Source organism: Dipodomys spectabilis, unplaced genomic scaffold (assembly GCF_019054845.1).
Source record: "Dipodomys spectabilis isolate Male_0828 unplaced genomic scaffold, ASM1905484v1 ptg000026l, whole genome shotgun sequence".
NCBI lineage: Eukaryota > Metazoa > Chordata > Mammalia > Rodentia > Heteromyidae > Dipodomys > Dipodomys spectabilis.
In genome coordinates this window covers 7032665-7053685 of record NW_024870703.1, presented here as the reverse complement: position 1 = coordinate 7053685, position 21021 = coordinate 7032665, and the positions used below count along the sequence as shown (strand labels likewise).

The 21021-nt window shown below is 37.9% G+C and overlaps 1 protein-coding gene across 2 annotated transcripts in view; it reads left to right on the top strand.

Moving 5' to 3' along the window:
• Camkmt (calmodulin-lysine N-methyltransferase) overlaps positions 1-21021 on the top strand; it is a 355009-nt gene that overhangs the window by 307890 nt on the left and 26098 nt on the right. The window contains exons 4-7 of one of the 2 annotated variants that reach the window (XM_042675542.1): positions 628-688; positions 2582-2636; positions 3695-3758; positions 10395-10461. In XM_042675542.1, the coding sequence (XP_042531476.1) occupies positions 628-688; positions 2582-2636; positions 3695-3758; positions 10395-10461 (247 nt within the window). The remainder of the gene's footprint in view (positions 1-627; positions 689-2581; positions 2637-3694; positions 3759-10394; positions 10462-21021) is intronic. The other variant, XM_042675543.1, reaches the window with a different exon arrangement.

Below are 21021 nucleotides of genomic sequence, written 5' to 3'. Positions count from 1 at the left end.
AAGTTTTCTAAATAAATTTGCAGGTGATAATTTTTTAATATTCATTCATGTAGTTTAATGTGTAGGATTCTTGTTGAATTTAAAGCTGTGTCATAGTTGGTGAAACGAAAATGTCTTCATTTTATATTCCAAAAAGAAAATAATTGTGAATATTTTAAAACTATGATAAAAGTTATAAGGGATATAATGTCATTGTTTTTATTTGCCTCTGAAAGTGATTTTTCCATTTATTTATTTTAATAGTTGCTGCATATATAGTAGGCTCTCAATTTCTGCATATTAATTTAATGTAAGCATAATTAAGATTTACTTGAAATATCATCAAAACTTAACTTTTGGTATCTAGAATTTTGATTGTTACTGTTTTTGCTATTGTGTTGTGATTGAAAATTAGTAAAATTTATTTGCAATATTTGACCATTATCCTTGGGAAAGGATTATAAATCTTACTATGATAAAAACAACAACAACAATACCAAAAGAAACTCATTTGGAATGTGTGACAAGTGATAACAATGTTAAGTTTGATTAAAGTTGAAATAACTTGTGCTGAGGATCATTTCTAAAAGCCATTTTATAAGAGAAGGAGTTCTGTAATCCACACATCTATCTTCTTGTATTTTCTAGGCATCTGGCCGTCTGAAGAGGTTTTGGCTTACTACTGCCTCAAGCACAGTAATATATTCAGGTACAGAGCTACGCTGAAAAGATATTTGTTAGCCCATCATGGGTCTTCAATCTGCATATTAGGAATAGCCTGGTTTACATCCTTCAACTTAAATTGTTTTTAAAAAAAGAAATTAGTTCACTGTGAAACACATGTTGCTTCTGAAAAGAAATCTGCATTGCCTTTGGGTACTAATATTGCACAGCAAGCTTTTTGCTGTATGTCAAAGGCTTTTGATTTCCACTCAAGGCATTTTATTTCACTTTGATTTGGGGCAAACAAAACTGAAGCACCAATCAATCCTTACTGATTGTGAAGGTCAAAAAAAAAAACCCCACACAATAAAGACATTCTTTAAACTTCTGCTAGAGAAGTCACTACAGAATATTTGATAAATACCTCACAGCTATTATTTAAAGATGCCATCTCCTGGTTTTAAAGGTATTTTTATGTACTTGATAATATGTATTTTGGAAATATAAATTACTATTATAGATTCATAGTAGTGAAATAAATGTTTTCAACTGTTACTGTGCATTGTACATCAACCCATAGATGGAAGTTAGAGAGACGAAAGGTTCCTTTTATTTAAAAATTCTAAAGATTTTTAGTAGACCCAGAAATTACATGTCTTTCATTTTCTCATCTTATGAAAAGTCATCCATTGTATACTTCCTGAGTAGCCCATTATGATTCTAGGAAAGCCATTAGTGATCATGGTGTCTGTTTTAACAATATGTACTTGCAAGATTGGATCAATAATATGTATTTTTTAAGTTCTATAAGTCCATCGTTACCAACCAGTCTATAATCACTTTGAACAACTAAATACTTATTAAATGTATTTCCGAATATAAATGTCCTCTCTTGGCTTCTTCTCCTCCCCCCTTCCCCCCAATCCCTGCCCTTTTAATTTTGCCTTTTGTCTCCTCTTGAGGTAATAAACTTCCCTAACTGAGGAGAAGAAACGATCTTAAGAGTCTAAGCATATAAAATAAGAACAGGGCAGTTTTGAATTTGGGCTGCAGAGCTGCCCTGGAAGCCTGGCATTTGCTCATCTCGCTGTGCTTAAGCTTGACTGGAGCTCCAATCAGCGAGCAGTGGGCCAGGGCGAGAATGTCACACGGTGAGGGCTGATATTTAGGCACAAAGGGGAAGGTAAGTGCAGAATGGCACAGTAGACTGTCAGCTTTAACTCTGAGCTGCTTTACTTTCAAGCAGTGAAGCCAGAGCTCAGTCCATTACTTCAGCCTGGATTTGCTGGCTTAACCATATTATGTCCCTGCATTGTTTATTTGCTGTGTTGTGTTGGGGGTCAATTGTGATTTAAGTGTTAATTGCTAAATGCTCTTTGTGTAATTGTGCTTTATGGGGGTGGTTTAGCTTTCCAAAATGTTTCAGCTTGTTTAGGATTTTTTTTTTAAATTTAGGATTGCATTTATTTGTGTGTGTGTATGTGTGTGTTTGTGTGTGTGACTATAATATAGGTACAGACACACTCATACATATTCTACATTTACTTGTCTAACTGTTTTTGAAGGCATGAATGTGGATTAACAATGTTATCCTTTCCTAACAATTATCTTTCGCTACTCTAGCTAGTTTAGTTCTAAAAGACAGCGCCATTGACAAGGGAAAAAAAGGGAACCTTCTCAGATTTTTCAGCTCAGCGGTGGTAATGTTGCAGTGAACACTAATGAGGGAACCCCCACTGATTTGCCTGCTTTGTGACTTTTCTATTTCATAATTATTTTTAAAACGCAAAACGACATGAGGTAGCCCAGTCATGTCTCCACAACTTCCTGGTAGTGCCGTTCTTACTGCAGATGGCAATTTGTTCTTGTAACATATATATCTCTCTGACCATTTTCATCTAATTTGTATGGGTTCTACCATTTCTTTTCTCTCTTTCAGGGACCTTGCTGTGTGTGAGCTAGGGGGTGGCATGACATGCTTGGCTGGGCTCATGGTAGGTCTTTTCTCAATTCCAATCCCATTCAAAGGGAGGAACAAAAGGAAAAATGTTCCAGGGCCTCCAACTGCTGGGTCAGAGAACCGTCAACAGCATCAGCTGCGGTCAAGCTGCCGGGTCTTGAGAGACCTTCTAGATTGACTTACTTTCGGATCATATTGATTTTATGGTTGCCTCGATGAGCAGAAACATTTTACCTCAGTGTAGTCAATATCGCTTGTTGTGACATTCCAGGCCTCGCACAGTCTTTCTTTGCCATAGCGAAAGCATTTTTTTTTTTCAGATTATAGTCCCATTTGCTAAGATACAGGAATAGCCTGGCGAATCACAGTTGGAGCACCATGATATAGCTGCTAATGTTTTGCCTGCATTATTACACCAACAAACATGATCCAGAGCGCTCAGTAATTAGATTCTTTTGAATTAGATTGGCCATTCAGGAACGTCGTTCCCCATTCTCTGGGTTCTGAGTCATGTATTCAGGAGATATTATGTAGCCGCACAGTGCATTAGACAAGTTTTTATGTCTCTACAAATAAAAGCATATTGTTACACTGATTGGCATTTGACAAACCTGTCGCTCTTATACAATGTGTCGAGGTTACAGCCCAATGTGCGAGCATGTCAAAGCTCACAAAAAAATTACCCTCACAAAGCCATCTGCCTGCAATGCAAAGTTATATGAAGGGCATCAGGCAGTCAGACAGAAGCAAGCTGAAAGGCAGAGTGACAGCCTTGTATGATGGCTCTACTAGATAAACAGAAGCCCACAAATGAAAGCCTCTCAGAATACCATCATCCGCTGTCACAATGCAATTACCGAACAGAATGATAGCAAGATAGAGGCTCCCGCAAATGGAATGATAAAAGTATTGACTGATTTGATTGAATGATTAAAATAATGCAGACATAAAATGAAAAAAGATTGAAGATTGTTACAGAGAAATAGGTGAGGAAGCATGATACTGAAGGCTTGTCACTCCTGTCTGCACTTCCACACAGACAAGCATATTTGCTCATTGTTTGCTCTGCTCCTTTTTTTTTTTTTTTTTCAGGTTGCTATTTCTGCAGATGTCAAAGAAGTTCTGTTAACTGATGGGAATGAAAAGGCCATCAGAAGTATCCTTATTCAGATAGAAAACGGGTTTGTTGTGCTCATTCCTTTTTCCTGGCTGAGTAACAATTGATATAAAGAAAGACAGCATGGGGCATTAAAAAAAAAGAGTTCCTCCATACACACACGATGAGTAATTAAGAAAAACCAGAAATATATGAATTCATTGTGTACAACAACGTAGGTTTTTTCCTTTCAGCAGATTTTTTTAATAGACACTTCTCATTAACTTCCTATATTTTGTGGACTTCTCAAGTCAATAAGAAATTTTACTTCATAATAATTTCAAAATCTCTTTCTCTTCCATTTGTATTAAGATTTGCCAGGGCAAATAAATCATTTGATATTTATTTTACTTGCTGTTGTTTGCATATATTAACTTTCAGTTCTTATGCATCTGATATTATATATACTCTCTAATATTGTACCTATTCTAGTTGCCAAAGAGTTACCTATATCCCCCAGTAGAAATAGCTATCAGTCCGTCATTATTTCTTTTTATTTAGAATTATAAAAGCTATCTCCTTTTTCTCTCCCATACTATTACAGTTCAAACCCTGTTATATTAGATTATGCTTTACTAATATGTACACAGAGTTCATGAAAATTGAACAGTACTTTAACTAAGAAAGCAAGCATAATTTGTGACTACTTTAGCACTCGAGCTGATTTGCTCAGGGGCAGTTAACAGCCGTTAGAAATTGAGAGGAAAAATGGGAGATCTGTTTGCTTTGGATTTTTTTTTTTTGGTATGCCTTACATTTACATGATGAGGAAAGCAGTCTCCTTATTTGAATTTTAGACCCAGAAAATACCAAAGCAGCTCGTGTGTGTGTGTGTGTGTGTGTGTGTGTGTGTGTGTGTGTGTGTGTGTGTGTGTGTGGCATCTTACATAAAACCCATTTTCAATTTTCTTTTTCTTCTTCCGCTCTATGATTTTTCAAAAATAAAATTTGCAGCAGCTCCGTCAGCTGCTCACATAGGAGGAAGGAGGAACGTGAAGCACAGTAGCTAATCCTGCGCTCAGCAGAGCCCCACCCAGCTCATTGCCTGACAGCCCTAAAAAAAAAAAAAGTCAGGAAGGAAAAACAGCCAATCACAATCTTGGCCTTTGAAATCACGGAAAGAGATCACAAAAAGTACATCCTTTTTTTAAATGCAGGATTTTAATCATGATCTTAAGACTGTCGCAAATTTTTCAAAATATTCCTGAAGATGAGCTGATGTTGTTTCATTCACTCTGCATTATTCTGAGTTATTCTATGCCTGTATCATTTCCCTGTTCCTCCTCCTCATGTCAGGGCGCACAGAGAGCAAAAGGAAGCTCAGGTACATCAGCTCAGCTCCAACGGATGTTTTTGTGGGGAAAGGAAAGCAAGAATATTGAACACAAGAAGGGTGTTTTGACCACAGAAACTTTCAGATTGGGCCCAGTAACCTGAGATTCTTTTTTTTTTTTTTTCTCCTCAAGTCAGCAGGTGTCTCATTTAATAGCATCAGAAACCAATTAGAACTTTTTATCAAACTATGGGAAGCATCTGTAGTCAGTATGTAAATTTAATTGTACTAAAATTATTATTGAACTAAAGTACAGAGCATCCAAGGAAGCAAAGCAATGCTAATGTCGTTAATTACTGCACCTTTGCTTTAGACAGCAAAGATGCAATGCCAGCTCTTGAAATCAGAGAGGAAATCTCAGATTCTGTATTCACTCTGCTGGCCTTTCAAAGAAATGATTGGTACAGCCCCCTCCCAAGAAAATGGATTTTTAACATTTGGTCCTCAGAAGCTCAGCCCTGAGAGTGCTTTATTGTGCTGGGTTTTACAATGGGTTTAATATAGCAGGGTGCCAAAGGGCAGGAGGGGAAGAACTTTACAATGTAGATAAAGTAGGTCCTTTCAGGATGAAGACCAAAACTGGCCGTGCATTTTATTTCATCTTTTAGGACTTTTCCTGGTAGAGATCAGTTTTTATCATGCAGTTGTTCTATGTTTGTGTGCCTTTTTCTGTTGTAACTAGATCTAATTTTTTTTAATTAAGAGAAAGAGCATGGATAAAGCCTTAAAATTGGCGATGTGTTTTTCCTGCTTTTAATACTAATGTTGTTCTTGATTTGCTAACAGGGCTTACAATGGGCATCCATCATAATCTGTTTTACTGAGTGAGGTTAATATGAGTGAACCCCCCCTCCATTTCTGTGCCCACTTTATGTAAGAATAACTAATTCACTGAATCACATACTATTGATGCATATAGATTGAAACAAGCTCATTTAAAAATTACTGTTTACATCTTTCCTTTAAAATTTTAGGAAGCCTAAATTATATAGCAGTTGTAGGATATTATCCAAAAATTACTTCCTAAAAAGTAAAAGTGGATGTCAACAACAACGCCAAAACAAAACAAAAAGAAAACGGAGGAAAAAACATTGCCAGAAGCCAGAAAAAAATCTCTAAGCAAAGCTGCTAATTATTCTTAATGGGCAAGATGAGCACATTAAGAAACAAATGAATACATCAGTGAAATGTAATTGAAAATCGACCTGACAATCACACATCACATCTGAGTATTGGCCTATATATTATTCTCATCATTTTAAAATTTTATTTTTGTTGTTCTTGGATTTAATGAATCCAACTGAGTCTTATTTCCTAGCCTCATAATCTTTCTTTTTATCCTAGGAAGGATAAAAGAAAAAAAATGTGATGTCTCCTTTTAGTCTTCTGTTGTTTCTGTTTTTTAATTTATGAGGCAATAAATGGATTAGTTCTGAATCTTTATATCATAGAAGCATGTCAGTCAATTGTGAAGTTATTTATTATCCTCCTAAAATGTATCAGATGGATTGGCTATGTCTTCTAGAGTTCTCTATCTTCACCCTGGAAAGCTAGATGTTGATCTCAGATTTATTAAACAGAGATATCGGAAAAGAGATTAAGACTTGAGGTAAAATGAATTTTCTAAGTGTTGAATATTTTCTCAGACTCATGGGTAGGTTTCTCTAAGGTTTCCTTGATCCCTAAACTGTGTTGCTGGTTTTAACTCAAACATCACCTAACCTGAAAATGTTCTCTCTTTATGGATGCCTTTTTTTCTGCACTCAAGAGGACAAAAGATAAGTTGGAAATGAGACCATTTGCCTCATCCAGTTTTCAGAGTTATTCTAAATAATGAGAAATATGTTCCTTTCTCTTTGACACTGTCCTGTGGTGTAGTAAAGGAAAAAAAATCACTAAGTGGCCACAGATAATAATTATTCAATAAGGTTTCTAGTGTAAGAAACCTTTACATGGGGCTAGAGATGTAGATCAGGTGGTAGAGCATCAGCCAATGAGCAAAAGCACCAGACAAGGTTCAAGTCCTGATCCTGAAAAAGAAAAGAAAAGAAAAGAAGTAGCCTTGACATAAGAATATGGAAAAGAAATAGTATACTGGGTTCTATGATGATGCTAAGCCCTGTCCAACTCATGTTGAATAAAAGTAGAACATCTAAAGGTAAGCAGCCCTCTTTGGTTACAGTTATTACCTTGCACTCGGGCCCATTCTTAGTAAACCTGTTATCTGCAGAATAGCCCAATGCTTGATGTCCCATTTCTCTGTGCACTTGATCCCTGCATCTCATTCACACACACAGTTCATTTGCAATCTACATCATGATTTTCTGTGCTGTTTAAAGGATACACTTCTGATTTAACTTAGTTTCCTAGAAGAGAATCCACAGCTTGTACAGTAAATAAATGAAGTTAGATCTGTACTATATAGGCTGTGCTATATATGATTGAGAACTTGAGAATCCTTGCCCCGTATTCTGTGTCCAGGCCATTCTTCCAATAGTGATGACCACTATAACTGTATCTGTCAGATGAATGATAAGTAGGCTCCTCTTGGGTAGGAGCGCAACAATATCTTTTAAGGTAAAACTTAAAGCAATGCTTTGTGAATCAGTATTTTTATTTTTAAACTATTTTCTGGCTTAAGGAGCAATGCCAACCCTCAAAATGCATATGTAACTGCTAATAAATACCATTACTAGTGACCAGAAAAAGATTAATATTTTGAGCAGGATTTAAAAACATCTAACATTTGTATATGTATACCCTTTGCTTAAGTAACTATATGGCTATTATATACAACTCTAAATCTTAAGAATAAAAATCAACTGAAAATTTAAACACAGCCCCACTCTTAAACTGTGCTTTCCTTGAAAAGAAAATCTAGAGATAGAATTGTGATTTCATTTTAACCATGAGCATATGTCCTGCAGCTTTGGAAGTCCAGTTGCCCAGACAAGAGGATTGGAGGTGATTGCCCTGTATCCATTTAATCAGAAATCACATTAAGGCTTTCATTGCGCCCAGCCCCTCCCACTGAAATCTTCCAGAAGGTGGGTGCAGTTCAGAGAACATGATGTGGTTTGTTGTGTTGAACACTATCCTGGACATATTGACTCGATTTGATTGGATTTCCTTTATTACCCTGAGGTAACTCAGTAGCATGATAAAATCTGTTATTGGACACAGTGCCATCCAGAAGGATCATCAAAATCTGACCTAAAGAGTGGTAGAATATCAGAATTTATCTCTTAAGGTAGTATTTTAACATATTACTGCCATTTTTTCTCTTTGTACTTGTTTTAATATTTAAAAAGACACTTTCTAAACCACAAACTATATCTCCTGCCCAGTTCTAAAAATAAAGCAGCCTAAATACTGCTGTGAATTTTTTCATTAAAAGGAATTGCTTCTGGAATATAAATACATATGCTTGCTCCAGTCTGACCTCCTGGAGTTGCAGGTTTATAAATTGTATAAAAGTATATAGTGTTAAGATGTTTACTAAAAATTATTAATAGGTTTTCTGAGTTATATAATTTAACTTCCCTGTGACTATTTTATAAAAAGTATTACCTCCACTAACAAAATAATATGTTTTGCTTGATAGATTAGTCATGCACTCATACGACACTACAGGTGTACCAGGCACATTGTGGCATACGGTTGGATGCCATGGAAACTCTGAGTAGGGTGTGGCCAGAGTGTGGGGGAACTTAATCAAAAAACAGTTGTCAGTTGACTCTTTACTAATTTTGTTCTTCTCAGAATAAAGATGTCAGCTGTCCTTTTCTATAAGACATTTCATTTAGAAGACTTTCCTGAAATACTTTCTTCCTGAAATAGACAGAACTGTGGGCCGATGTGTCATTTTAGTTAATCAAAACAAGTAGGCAAATTAGTCTCCTTTATTTTTTTAATGAATGTAATTTAACGGTATTTAATTTGCATACAGGAAAGTTCACCCAGGAAAAAAAAAGTCTGCATTATAGCACTTTTGTAAACCTCAACAAAGCCCTTCATTAGGAGACCTAATTGATTTTTCCTACCCACTCCTGGGGGAAGAAAGCTATCACAGTACCTGCTTATTCATTCAGAGAAGAAATGGGTGTGCTTGGTGGTTCAAGCAGAGATTTGGGTTAAAAAGTCCTGTGGCTCTGTTCTTGCAGGGAGATCTTGGCCAATGCCTGCTTTGAGTATTCAGGAAATCTGTTTTTCTGAGCACTAGGGGAACATCGCTTGTCTGCTTGGTGTCCTCCCCATGGGCCCAATTTAGTTCAGCTTGTAGCCGTCATTGGAATTATTTTATTTCTTGTTTATTTAAACCTGCTTGATTCCAGAAGAAGGATTTTGAGGCTTCTTAAAGTAAAGAACAGAAAAATACCACAAGAAATAAATGAGAAAAATGGGAGCATTTGGAAATTGCAAAGCCAAGAAAATAACGCTGAAGCCAGAGACAGAGGTCAGCACAGAAAATATATGCCATGGAATCTCTTCTGGTTATTAAAGGTAGGACACATATTAAGCTCTGATGTGTACAAGAGCTAGGACAAAGAGAGAAAATGCAAGAAATATTTTTAATTTTTTTGAAGAGAGCAAAACAAAATTTATAGTCCAGAAGTTGGAAATCCAGCTTTTCCTAGTATTGAAACCTTAATTTTTCCCATGAGTCCTCAAATATGTGGCACAGGATGATGTAATGGACAAGCTACTGAAAGTCTCCTTTCAGTAAGCATGGCTCTTTGTTCAAATCCTTCCATGTCAGCAGATGGCTAAAGGCCAACGCCAAAGTCTGTAATGACAGTTTTTCAAGGGAACTTTCACTAGATTGGCTTTCTTCTTCAGTAATTCATTTTTCCTCAAAGAGCTCCAGACTTTTCTTCTGTTTCTTTTCACTCCCTCCCAAATCTCTCCCTGCTGCTCATCCCCACTCTCCCTACTAGCATTTAGGAGACTGGAAAACTTCAATTTGGAAAGCCCCTGACTGAATGACACTTGCCTTTCGACTCTTGGCCCCTTTAAGCAAGTGGAGCATGGTAGTTCTGCAGCAGTCATTCTCCAACAGCACCCACACTCTGGGCCTTGCCTGTGATGGTACCCAGATGTATACTTCCTAGATGATAAAACTCCAGCCCAAGAATTAAGAGATTTTGCTTGTGGTAAGTTAGCATTTGGTGGCAGAGCCAGGACCACCCTGTTCTCGTGCTCTGCAACTTATCTCTTTTCACTGTGCTGACCCCAGGCATGTTTGGCTGGGTTTTCAGTCAATTGACAGTCCCTGCAGAAGTTTTCTTAACTGTGTCCTGCAGATGTGAGCGACATCATCATAAGGAATCAGAAGACTGGTGTGTTTAAGACTGAGAAAATATCAAGCTGGTAAGATCCCTTTCCACATTGAAACTTCTTCTCTTGATGCTATGGATGTTTATTTTAAATAACACTGACTAACACTGACCGGACACTTACTGTGTGTCAGGTACTGTCAGACAATGTTCTAAGCACTTACAAATATGATCTCATTTAATGCTCCTAAGAAACCTATGAAGGAGGAAGACCCTCATCAGTTTTAATGAGTAGATGAGAAAACTGAAGATAAGTATATTAAACACCAGGTTAGGGAATTATGTAATGGTTGAAAAATATACAATATGAGTTTGGGAGAAGGCCAGCCCCTAACCTTTTTAAATGGCTCTGTTCCAGTGGCTCTCAATCTGAGATCAGTTTTGCCTCCCAGGGGATTTTGGCACTCTCTGGAGACATTTTTTCATCAGTCTGACTTGGGGAAAGAGGAGAGAATGTCAGTGCTGGTATCTACTGGCTACTAGTATCTGGTGGGTAGAGGCCAAGATGATTGCTAAACATCCTTCAAAGCACAGTCCTGCCCCCCACAACCCAGAAGCATCTGTATCAGAAAGTCTGTGTTGCCATGGTTGAGGAAGTTCACTCTAATCTAAAATTTTAGGTGCCCATTCCCTTTTAGATTCTGTTCATTTATATCCAGACTAGGAAACATGCTGGCCCTTAACCAAAACAACTGTGTATAATTATGTATTCTGTGATGCTCCATTTTACTTTTTGCCCTATTGGTAACAGATATAGAAAGCCAGGCAGTGGTGGCTCATGCCTCTGAGCTACTCAAGAGGCTGAGATTTGCAGATTGAGGTTTAAAGTCATCCCAGGCAGAAAAATAATCCTCCAAACTCTTAACACCAATTAACCAAGGTATGGCCTTGAGGAAAAAAGCTAAGGGTCAGCTCCCAGGCCCTACATTCAAGCCCCAGTATCAGCTCAGAAAAAGGGAGGGGGGAGGGGAAACTAATCATTTTCCTATGAAAACTACTATAATATCTGTATTTGTACATTTTCTCTTTATTACCATTAACTACAGACTTTATTTATTACTATTAACCAGTCAGCCTTTTGTATTTTAAGTTTTAAGTTTAAGTTTAATGCTGAGAACACTTTCCCACCCTGCCATGTTTGGAAAAAGAAAAAAAGTCAGATGAACAGCACCATATTTAAAATCCAAAACAACCATGGTTGCCGTAGTTCAAGCTTGTAATACTAGCGCTCAGGAAGCTGAAGCAGAAGGACTGAGAGCCCCTGTCTCAAAAACTTTATGTATTAGTGGAAATTCTTGTATGAGGCTATGGAATAATAATAGGGTTTTTTTCTCATATTAGTTGGTGAATGCAATGAAGTGCCCATATGTTTTTAGATCCATTAGAAGCTTCCAAGTTTCCCAACACACAGGGGGCTGTATGTTTCTTATTTCAATGAACAAACCACATCCATTTCCCACAAAACCCGAGGCAAGTCCAGAGGAAGAGAAAGCATCTGCCATTACTTACATATCCCTCACTCAGGATAGCCTCTCCTCCATGGAGAGCAGTACTGTTTTGAAGAGGACTGCATTTTGGGACATGATTTTCAACCTGGTCTTTTAGTTATCAATCACAAGCACATTTTCTGTGTTGTCCTCATTTACATTTATTTAATGCTTAAGGTCATTTGTGACCATTTGAGTGTATTTCAGCATATGGAATGGGGGAATAATAGATTTCAGTTTCACGCTGTGAAGAGAGATTGTGTTTGTTACAAGACATAATGTTGTTTACTGGGTGTTAATAATCACTAATTAATAAACATATCTAGACTTCACAAATGTTGCTTTTTAAGGACTAAAAATGTCAAGTGTTTAACTTACAGAGAGCAGTAATATTTCCTATCATCTCTTCAAAAAAATAATTAACTTACATAAAGAAGCAAAATATTCAACACAGGACAGAAGATTTAATTACATGGTCTTTGTTTCTGCTTGGTTTTTTTTTTTCCTATTCTCAAAAGTATTATTTCTAAATAGATTGTTCTGATATGTATTTAGATGTACAGCTTATATTTCAGTAGAAATACAGAACCTCTCAGGTGAGAGGTTATTGCTGTTTTTTTTTTTCATTTTTATTTTATACCATTGTGGTCAGTTTTTTTCTCTTTTAACTATTGCAGCCATTTTGTCCAGAGTCTTCTAAAGCACTTTCCAGAACACAGGTGGATGAGTCAGTCCTTGAAATGCCTTGATCTTCTATTAAAGTGCTACTTGACCACTTAACCTTCAAGCAGCCAAGGGAAAGAGCCAACCAGAACCGTCATCGACATTCCTCTTCTAGCCACTGCTTCCCCACCCAGAACCATTACAATGCAGTGAAAGTATTAGTTCCATGAGAGAAGAAATAAAAGGAAACCAAACACAAAAGAGCTAAGATATAGTTCAATATTCTTTTTTAGTGCCTCAATGCATATGCAGAATTTCTCTTCCAAATTGGAGGTGTGGAATAACAGTAGCGACAGATAACTAAGAAGTATTTACCATAGCTACAAAGCCCACACGTGAGCCAAATATTTCTGCTATTAAAAAGCACTTCAAAGCTTGACATGAAGTTTGTAACAGCTGAATGTCTCTTGTGACTTCATTTGCAAAGAAGATGAAAAGCTGAAAGGGAAGTCATGATATGCGAACTGTGAGGCTAAGAAATAACATTTTTTTTTAGAAAGGAATGAGAAACTTTCACATACTCTATACTCAAGACACCTAATTCAGACCTAAGTAATGAATGTCCTTAGTAATGAATACTATGATTTAAATGTGACCCCCTAAAGATATGGTTCCTAGCCTGTGGTACTGTTAGCAAATGGTGGACTCTTTAGGGCATGGAGCTTAAATGGAAAGAAGTTGGGCCTTCCCTGTTAAGTGAATGTTGGAGCCCTGGCCTATTCTGCTGCCCTGTGCTCCCACTATAGTTTACTGACTTGCCACAGCCCCCAGCATTGAGCCAGCCAAGTGATGATAGACTGAAACACCAAAACTTTGAACCAAAATAAACTTTCCTCCTTACAAATTGATTTTGGACATACATAAGGCAGCTCAGATTTTTGCCACAGTAACAGAAAGTTGACTACCACAATAACTATCAACATTTCTTCTCCCCACTGACTTCTTCCTACAACTTACCCAGGGCTAGGAAGACTCAGATTGTGTGGTGCTTAAAGCATATTTTGAGGCCCCTCTTTAGAAGGATGAACTTGATTGTATATTAGAGCATAGGGACGCATGGCCCATTACTAGGGCCCATTGAAATAGTCCTTTGCAAGCTAGGGGCTCTGACACTCAAGCTTCATTAGCTTAAGTGAGTCCACCCTGCTCTTATAAATACCACCATCCTTGCCCAGAGTAGTTTTCCTCGCCTATAAACCAAAGCAAATCTTCTTATTCCTATTGTCCCATTTTTATCCCAGACTATTAAATATGTGCTAAACATGGAAAAATATATTGCTGAAAGCTAGGGAGGCTTAGCCTGGCTGGATCTAAGGTCTACGTCTATGAAGCATTCTGTATATCTCACAGCTCTGAATATAGCCATTGGCTGGTTTAACCATTTATTCCTCCAGGTAGTCATTCATTCATTTACAAATATGTCCAAGGCATTCTGCCTTTAGGAATCTAAATCTGGAACTATAGAAAGTAGTTCTTGAACAAAGGAAACTGTACTACTAAATATAACCAGAAATTAATGGAAGAGCAAGGATATTTACAGCATTCCAATTGTTGGGTTTATCCGAACCTGTCATCTAAACTGTGACTGTCTAACAAAGAATGATTTGGAGCCTCTGACGTCTCTGTATTTCTAGGTCTTCCAGAATTAGTGAATGCCGTCATTCTCTGATTAATGTTAGTTAACATTTACAATTTTTAAAGATCTATCAAATTTTCCCTGCTGTGATATTAAAAATGAGTTTCCCTGAAAAAAACAGTTTGTCTTTCTGTGAAAGTTACAAGTGGATTTAATCTTGTGACTTATTGCTCTTTGCTAAGCCATAAATTTTAGTTAACTAGTAAACTTATTTTATGACCAAGATTTTACCTTAATGGTGGCCTTCAAGTCCAGGAAGGAGCTGGAGAGAGCACTAGCCAATGAGCAAAAGTGGCAGATACTGGGTTCAAGTACCAGTCTCAGACAGAGAGAAAGAGAGAAGAAGGAAGGAAAAAGGGAGAGAGAGAATCAAGGAAGGAGGGAGGGAGGAAGGTGGGAAGGGAGGCAGAAAGGGAAGGAAGGGAGGAAGGGAGGGAGGGAGGGAGGGAAAAGGTCTTCTCTGAGTCTCAGTTTCCTTTATAGATTGTAAATGGTGGCCTTCAAGTCCAGGAAGGGGCTGGAGAGAGCACTAGCCAATGAGCAAAAGTGGCAGATACTGGGTTCAAGTACCAGTCTCAGACAGAGAGAAAGAGAGAAGAAGGAAGGAAAAAAGGAGAGAGAGAATCAAGGAAGGAGGGAGGGAGGAAGGTGGGAAGGGAGGCAGAAAGGGAAGGAAGGGAGGGAGGGAGGGAGGGAAAGAGGGAGGAGGTCTTCTCTGAGTCTCAGTTTCCTTTATAGATTGTAAATGTGTATCCCAACCACATGAGATTCAGTTGCTGCTTTATCCAAGCCTTCTGGAGGATGTTCTCACTCTCTTCATCTCATCTGCCCTTCACTGTTCCCCAAGCCTCCTCTACTCAAGCCTTTTGATAACAAAATGCCTGAAATATAAAGAGAAAGGAATGTGTTGCATCATGTTTTTGGAGATTTCAGGCCAGGACTAAGGAAACACGTTGCTTTGAGCCTCTGCTGAGTTTGCCAGATAACAATGGTGGAGAGACTGTATCAGCACAAACTGTTTGCCTTGTGGCCAAGAAACAAATAAAAACCAGATTAAATTTAAAGTGCTGGTATCTCACAATCCCTTTCAAGGCCATAGCCCCAATGGCCTTAAAACCTCCCACCTATGCCCCACCTCCTAAAGATTCTACCATCTCCCACAACTCTGGGGACCAAGCCTTTAACACATAGGCCTCTGAGACACTTACCCAAACCATACCACCTTCACTCTAGTACCAACACATTTGGTCTTTCCCATCTCTGGTCTTTGTCATTCTTGTCTCTCTTTGTCTATCTAAGACTTCCTTCTAGAATAACTTAATTACAACATTCCCCCTGCCTTTCCAGAGTATTCAGCCCACCCTGATATTTTCTTTCTAGTACCTTTCTTTGGACTTAGAATATTACCACTGTTTCTTCAAGCCCCACGACCGACAAAAAAAAAAAAAAAAAAAAACAAACCTATATAGAATATTACCACTGTTTCAAGAGGAATAACCTCTTACTATTCCATGTGTTGACTTTATTTCTATGTTGATTCATTTATTCATTTGTTGACAAATATTCTGATCATCTTCTGTTTCCAAGTTTTGAGCTAGGTGCTGGAGAATAAGATTGTGGTGAATAAGCCTGAGAAAGCCTATGCATTCTTGTAGTTGACATCCTAGAGAGAGAGATAATTTTGTGAAGGCAAAGATTCTGCTTAATATATTTTTGTATTCCCTGAAGTATACTTGATCTCTGGTGTATCAAAAGCTTTCAGGATTTATATTTGGAGCATATTTGAAAGACGTGAATCCGTAAAGCTTGTGGAACAACAATTTTTACATTTGATCTTAGCAAAAGGCCAAGAAGTGATGGAACAGTTTTTACTGGAGGAAAGTCAAGCTCTAAAGAGTTAGACATCAGTTTCTATATCAGATATCGACTTCCATTTCAAGACTGTCTTCTCAGGCATGCGCACGCGGTGTCTGTAGACAAACTGACAGTGTGAGTAGGCGTTTATCTGCTCTTTGTCAGACTGAAGAGGAAGGTTAGTAGAAGGTAACTGAGATAAGGGAGCTGAGGACTCCTTCAGAAATACTCTGATAAAATATACCTGTTAGTGAGTTTTGCTAGAATTATGGTAACAGAACCTCAAGAACTGTAGAGAATTCTAGAGATGACACTAGAGTCCCATTTCCTTCTGTCACTATCCTGTAGATGAGAAAATGAAATTACTGTGTGTACTTCCTAAGGTAACATTGTTGATTTCCTTTACAAGTTTGTAGAAGGGATGATGTCCTTACTATTTAGAGCTTTGCACTAAAGAAATCATTTCCATCTGCCTTTTTCTATTGAAATGTGATAGATTTCAGATTCCAGAGGCACTATTTTAGGGGCTTGTGTGTGTGTGTTAGTATTGTGGTTTAAACTCAGAACCTCTCTTCTTGCTTGGTTTTCTGGCACACAGCTGGGACTCTGCCACTTGAGCCACAGTTCAGTCCAGCATTTTTCTAGTTAACTGGACATAGAGTCTTACTGACTTTTTTGTCTAGGGATTGGCTTTGAATTACAGTCCTCCACATCCACCCTCCTGGTAGCTAGGATTGTGTCCATGAACCACCAGTGAGTATCTGGCTAGTAGCTCTCATAAACTGCAGTGAATTAATAATTAAGATTTGTGTGTGTGTGTGTGCGCGTGCGTGCGCACGCGCGCACACGCACACGCACATCCGCTTGACAGTCCTGAGACTTGAACTCAGGGCCTGGAAGCTGTCTTTGAGCTTCTTTGCTCAAGTCTAGCATGCTACCACTTGAGCCACAGCATGACTTCTGGCTTTTTTGTTTTTGTTTTTGTGCCAGTCCTCAGGCTGGAACTCAGAGCCTAGGAGTTTTCCCTGGACTTCGTTTTCCTCAAGGCTAGCACTCTGCCACTTGAGCCACAGTTCTACCTCTGCCTTTTTAGTAGTTATTGGAGATAAGAGTCTCATTGACTTTCCTGTCTGACTGGTTTTGAACCCATATCCTCAAATCTCAGCCCTGAGTAGCTAGGATTATAGACATGAGCTACTAGCCCTTGGCATTCCGCCTGTTTTCTGTTTGTTTGTTTGTTTAACTGGTTAATTGAAGATAAGAGTTTCAGAGACTTTCCTGCTCAGATTGGTTTCAAAATGTGATCGCCAGATCTCAGTCTCGTGAGTAGCCAGATTACAGTGTGAGGCCCCAACTACTGGTAAAGACCTTTGTCTTAAAAAAAAAAAAAAAAAAAAAAGTTGTTTCTTTGGATTTTCTCATCTGTTTGATCTGTTTACCAAGATCAAAATCTCAAGACTGTTGAATTCTCTGTTAAAACACTGCCTGATTTTCAAGACAAATCTTCCCTCCTCTCCAGAATTTTGTATTCACAGAAGTTACATACCAATAAACATGTCCTTATTTTCAAAGGAGTTCAGGTAAAAATGGACAGGATATATCTTTAAAACATTTTTAAAGAAATCCCACATCATAATCCATTGTGAAATATGAATTTATTTTATCTTATTAATAAGCATTAATCAATTTTTAGTATTTTGTTACAAAAATGCTGCAGTAAACCTGGCACTAGTAGCTCCTGCCTGTAATCCTAGCTACTTAGAGGGTAAGATCTGAAGATCACAATTTGAAGCCAGTCCGAAAGAAAGTATGTGAGATTTCTTATCTCAAGTTTAACCAGAAAAAAGCCAAAAGCGGAGCTGTGGCACAAGTGGTAAACCACCAGCCTTGAGTGAAAAAGCTCAGGAACAGAGCCCGGGCCCTGAGTTCAAGCCCCAGCCCCAGTACAGCACCAAAAAAAAAAAACTGCAATGAACTACATCTGTGTGTGTGTGTGTGTGTGTGTGTGTGTGTGTGTGTATTATACACATGCCAGTATATTAATAGGACACATTTTCAGAAGCATTGTGTTTATTCACTTAGTCATAGTGTGTCTTAATTCTTTTTAAATTCTACTGCATTCTAATAATATCTGAGATTTTAAAAAATAGCTTTATTGAGATGTAATTCACATCCAATTGTTACTGATTTATTTATTTATTCAATGCTACTAGAGTTGAAAGGCGGAGCCTTGCACTAGATAGGTAAGCACTATACCCTTGAGCCAGACCCCCTACCTCTTGTTTTATTTTGTTTTTTGTCAGTTATAGGGCCTGAACTCTGGGCCTGGGCACTGTCTCTCAGCTCTTCAGCTCAAGGCTAGCGCTCTACCACTTGAGCCAAAGCCCACTTCCAGCTTTTTCTGCTTATGTGGTGCTGAGAAATCAAACCCAGGGCCTCATGCATGCAAGGCAAGCACTCTACCACAAAGCCACCTTTCCAGCCCCCCTTGTTTTTTAAATAGGGTCTTGTGCTTTTGCCCAGGACAACCTTGAACCAAAATACTCCAACCTCTACCTCCTGAGTAGAGGGAATTAAAAGTGTTTAGCCCCACTTGACCCATATCATAATTTCCTAAAAGAAGCTCTTGTAGATGGGCATCAGAGGATCTCAAGAGGCAAATATCCAAAAAGTTACAGTTCAAAGCTGGTCCAGGCAGAAAAATCTGCAAGACTCCAAAAAAAATAACCAGAAAAAAAGTTGAGCTGGAGTCATGGCATTAGTGGTACAGTGCAGCCAAAGAAGTAAGCTGGAGTGAGCTTGTTTGAACCACTTCTATAACTGCGACCACAACTTTAGATCAAGACAATCTTGACCTATTATTTTATATATGATGGATTGAGTAATTGTAATAAGAAATTTAAAATTCCTTTATTAGACAAATATAGTGTGTGCAAAAGTATATGTTTGTAAAATTTAAAAAATCAAATGCAATACTTTTTCTATTGTATGTAGTTCCCACTAGATATTGACTTCCTCTGTGTGCTGGACATGGTGCTAGATACAATCACACACAAGTCATTCAAATAATATACTGAATAACCTTCATGTGTCAAGGACTGTTCTAGGTAAAGGAAATACTATCTTCCTCCTCCCAAAATTAAATTTTCATCTCCATGGTGCTTATATTCGAGCAAGGAAAGAATAAACAAACTTAGTAATTTAGTTATCTAGTACAATAAAATAATACAACAATAAATAATACAATAACAGTTCAGAACAAGATAGGGAACTTTTAGTGCGGATCCAACAAAAAGTGCTAGATTGGAAATAAATTACACTTTTGAAAAAGATAGGGGCAAGGGGCATGGCTCAAGTGACAGAACTACTGAGCCTTAGGCCTTAGAGAACTAGGCTGCAATTCAAACCCCAGTACCACAAAAGAACCAAAAAGAAAATGAAATGGTAGTAACAGAAGGCCACCCTGAAGAGGCAAGACATTCAAAGACTTGAAGCTGTTGAAGGGAGTAAGCCATCTGGAAGAGTAATATTTAGGCAGAGTAAGCAGCATAGTGAAAATCTTAGGTGTTTTCAAGATGCCATAAGGCCAGTATCACTAGAGCAGAGCACACGAGTGATAGAATAATAAACGATGTGGTCACAGTTCTAAGCAGGCCAGATGGCAGTCTTATGGGTTATTGTAAAGACTTGAGCTTTTCCTCTTAGTGAAGAAAGGAACCATTCCAGAGAAGTACACAAAGCAGGAAGGTAATAAGGAATTTTCTTCTCTTTCTTCTCAAAATGTGTGTGGTACATATATCACTTTTATGATCTATCTAAAAATCTCCAGTACATACATACATATGTACATATACACATATATTGAATATATACTATATAGTATATATACAATATATATAATTTATGTGTATATAATATAGATACTATATATATATATATATATATAGTATAGTAAGCCATAGAGACACCGCACAGGACCTGACACAGTAGACAATATATATATATACTATATAGTATATATAGTGGGGCTGGGAATGTGGCTTAGTGGTAGAGTGCTTGCCTAGCATGAAGCCCTAGGTTCAATTCCTCAGTACACATAAATAGAAAAGGCTGAAAGTGGCTGTGTGGCTCCTGGTAGAGTGCTAGCCTTGAGCACAGAGAGGCTCAGGGATAGAGCCTAAACCCTCTGATATCAAGCCCTAGGACCAGAAAAATAAATAAATAATAAAATTTTAAAATGATCTGTATAGCAAAGTATATTATATAGTATATATTATAGCATACTATATATAATATACTATACTGTATATATATATTTATATATATATATATATACACACACACATATGCTGGAGGAGGGTATTGTTGAGAGATATGATCTCTCTATGCCGTCTAGGTTGGCCTTGAATTTGTGATCCTTCTTGCTAAGGCTCCCAAGTGCTGTAATTACAGGTATGTGCCTGCCACCATTCTCTGCTACTAGATCTGTATTTTAAATCCTTGTTCATGTAGAAGCTCTCAAGGACACTCAGATCTCTGACAAGGGCTGACAGGCTTACTTTCCCCTATAAACCCAAGTCCCAGAAGGATCAGAATCCTCAGCCTATCCAGAAAAGTGATGTTAGTTGTTTCCTACTCTCCTTAGAGGTTCTGATGAATCAAAACCAACATAAGCTTTCACCTCTCAGAGATATCCTGGGTTCCTTTGTTTCTTGGCTCTCCAATGGGTCTGGGCCATTAAGTTAATAAAGCTTGTCTCTGTGAATAATCTGTGAACACTGAAGTAGCCCTCTTCTGGAAAACCTTCCTGGGTACTCCTCGTCTGTGTCTCTATGGCTTACTAACTGCCTCTATGAAGATGGACCTGGACACACAGCACAGGGCCTGATGCAGT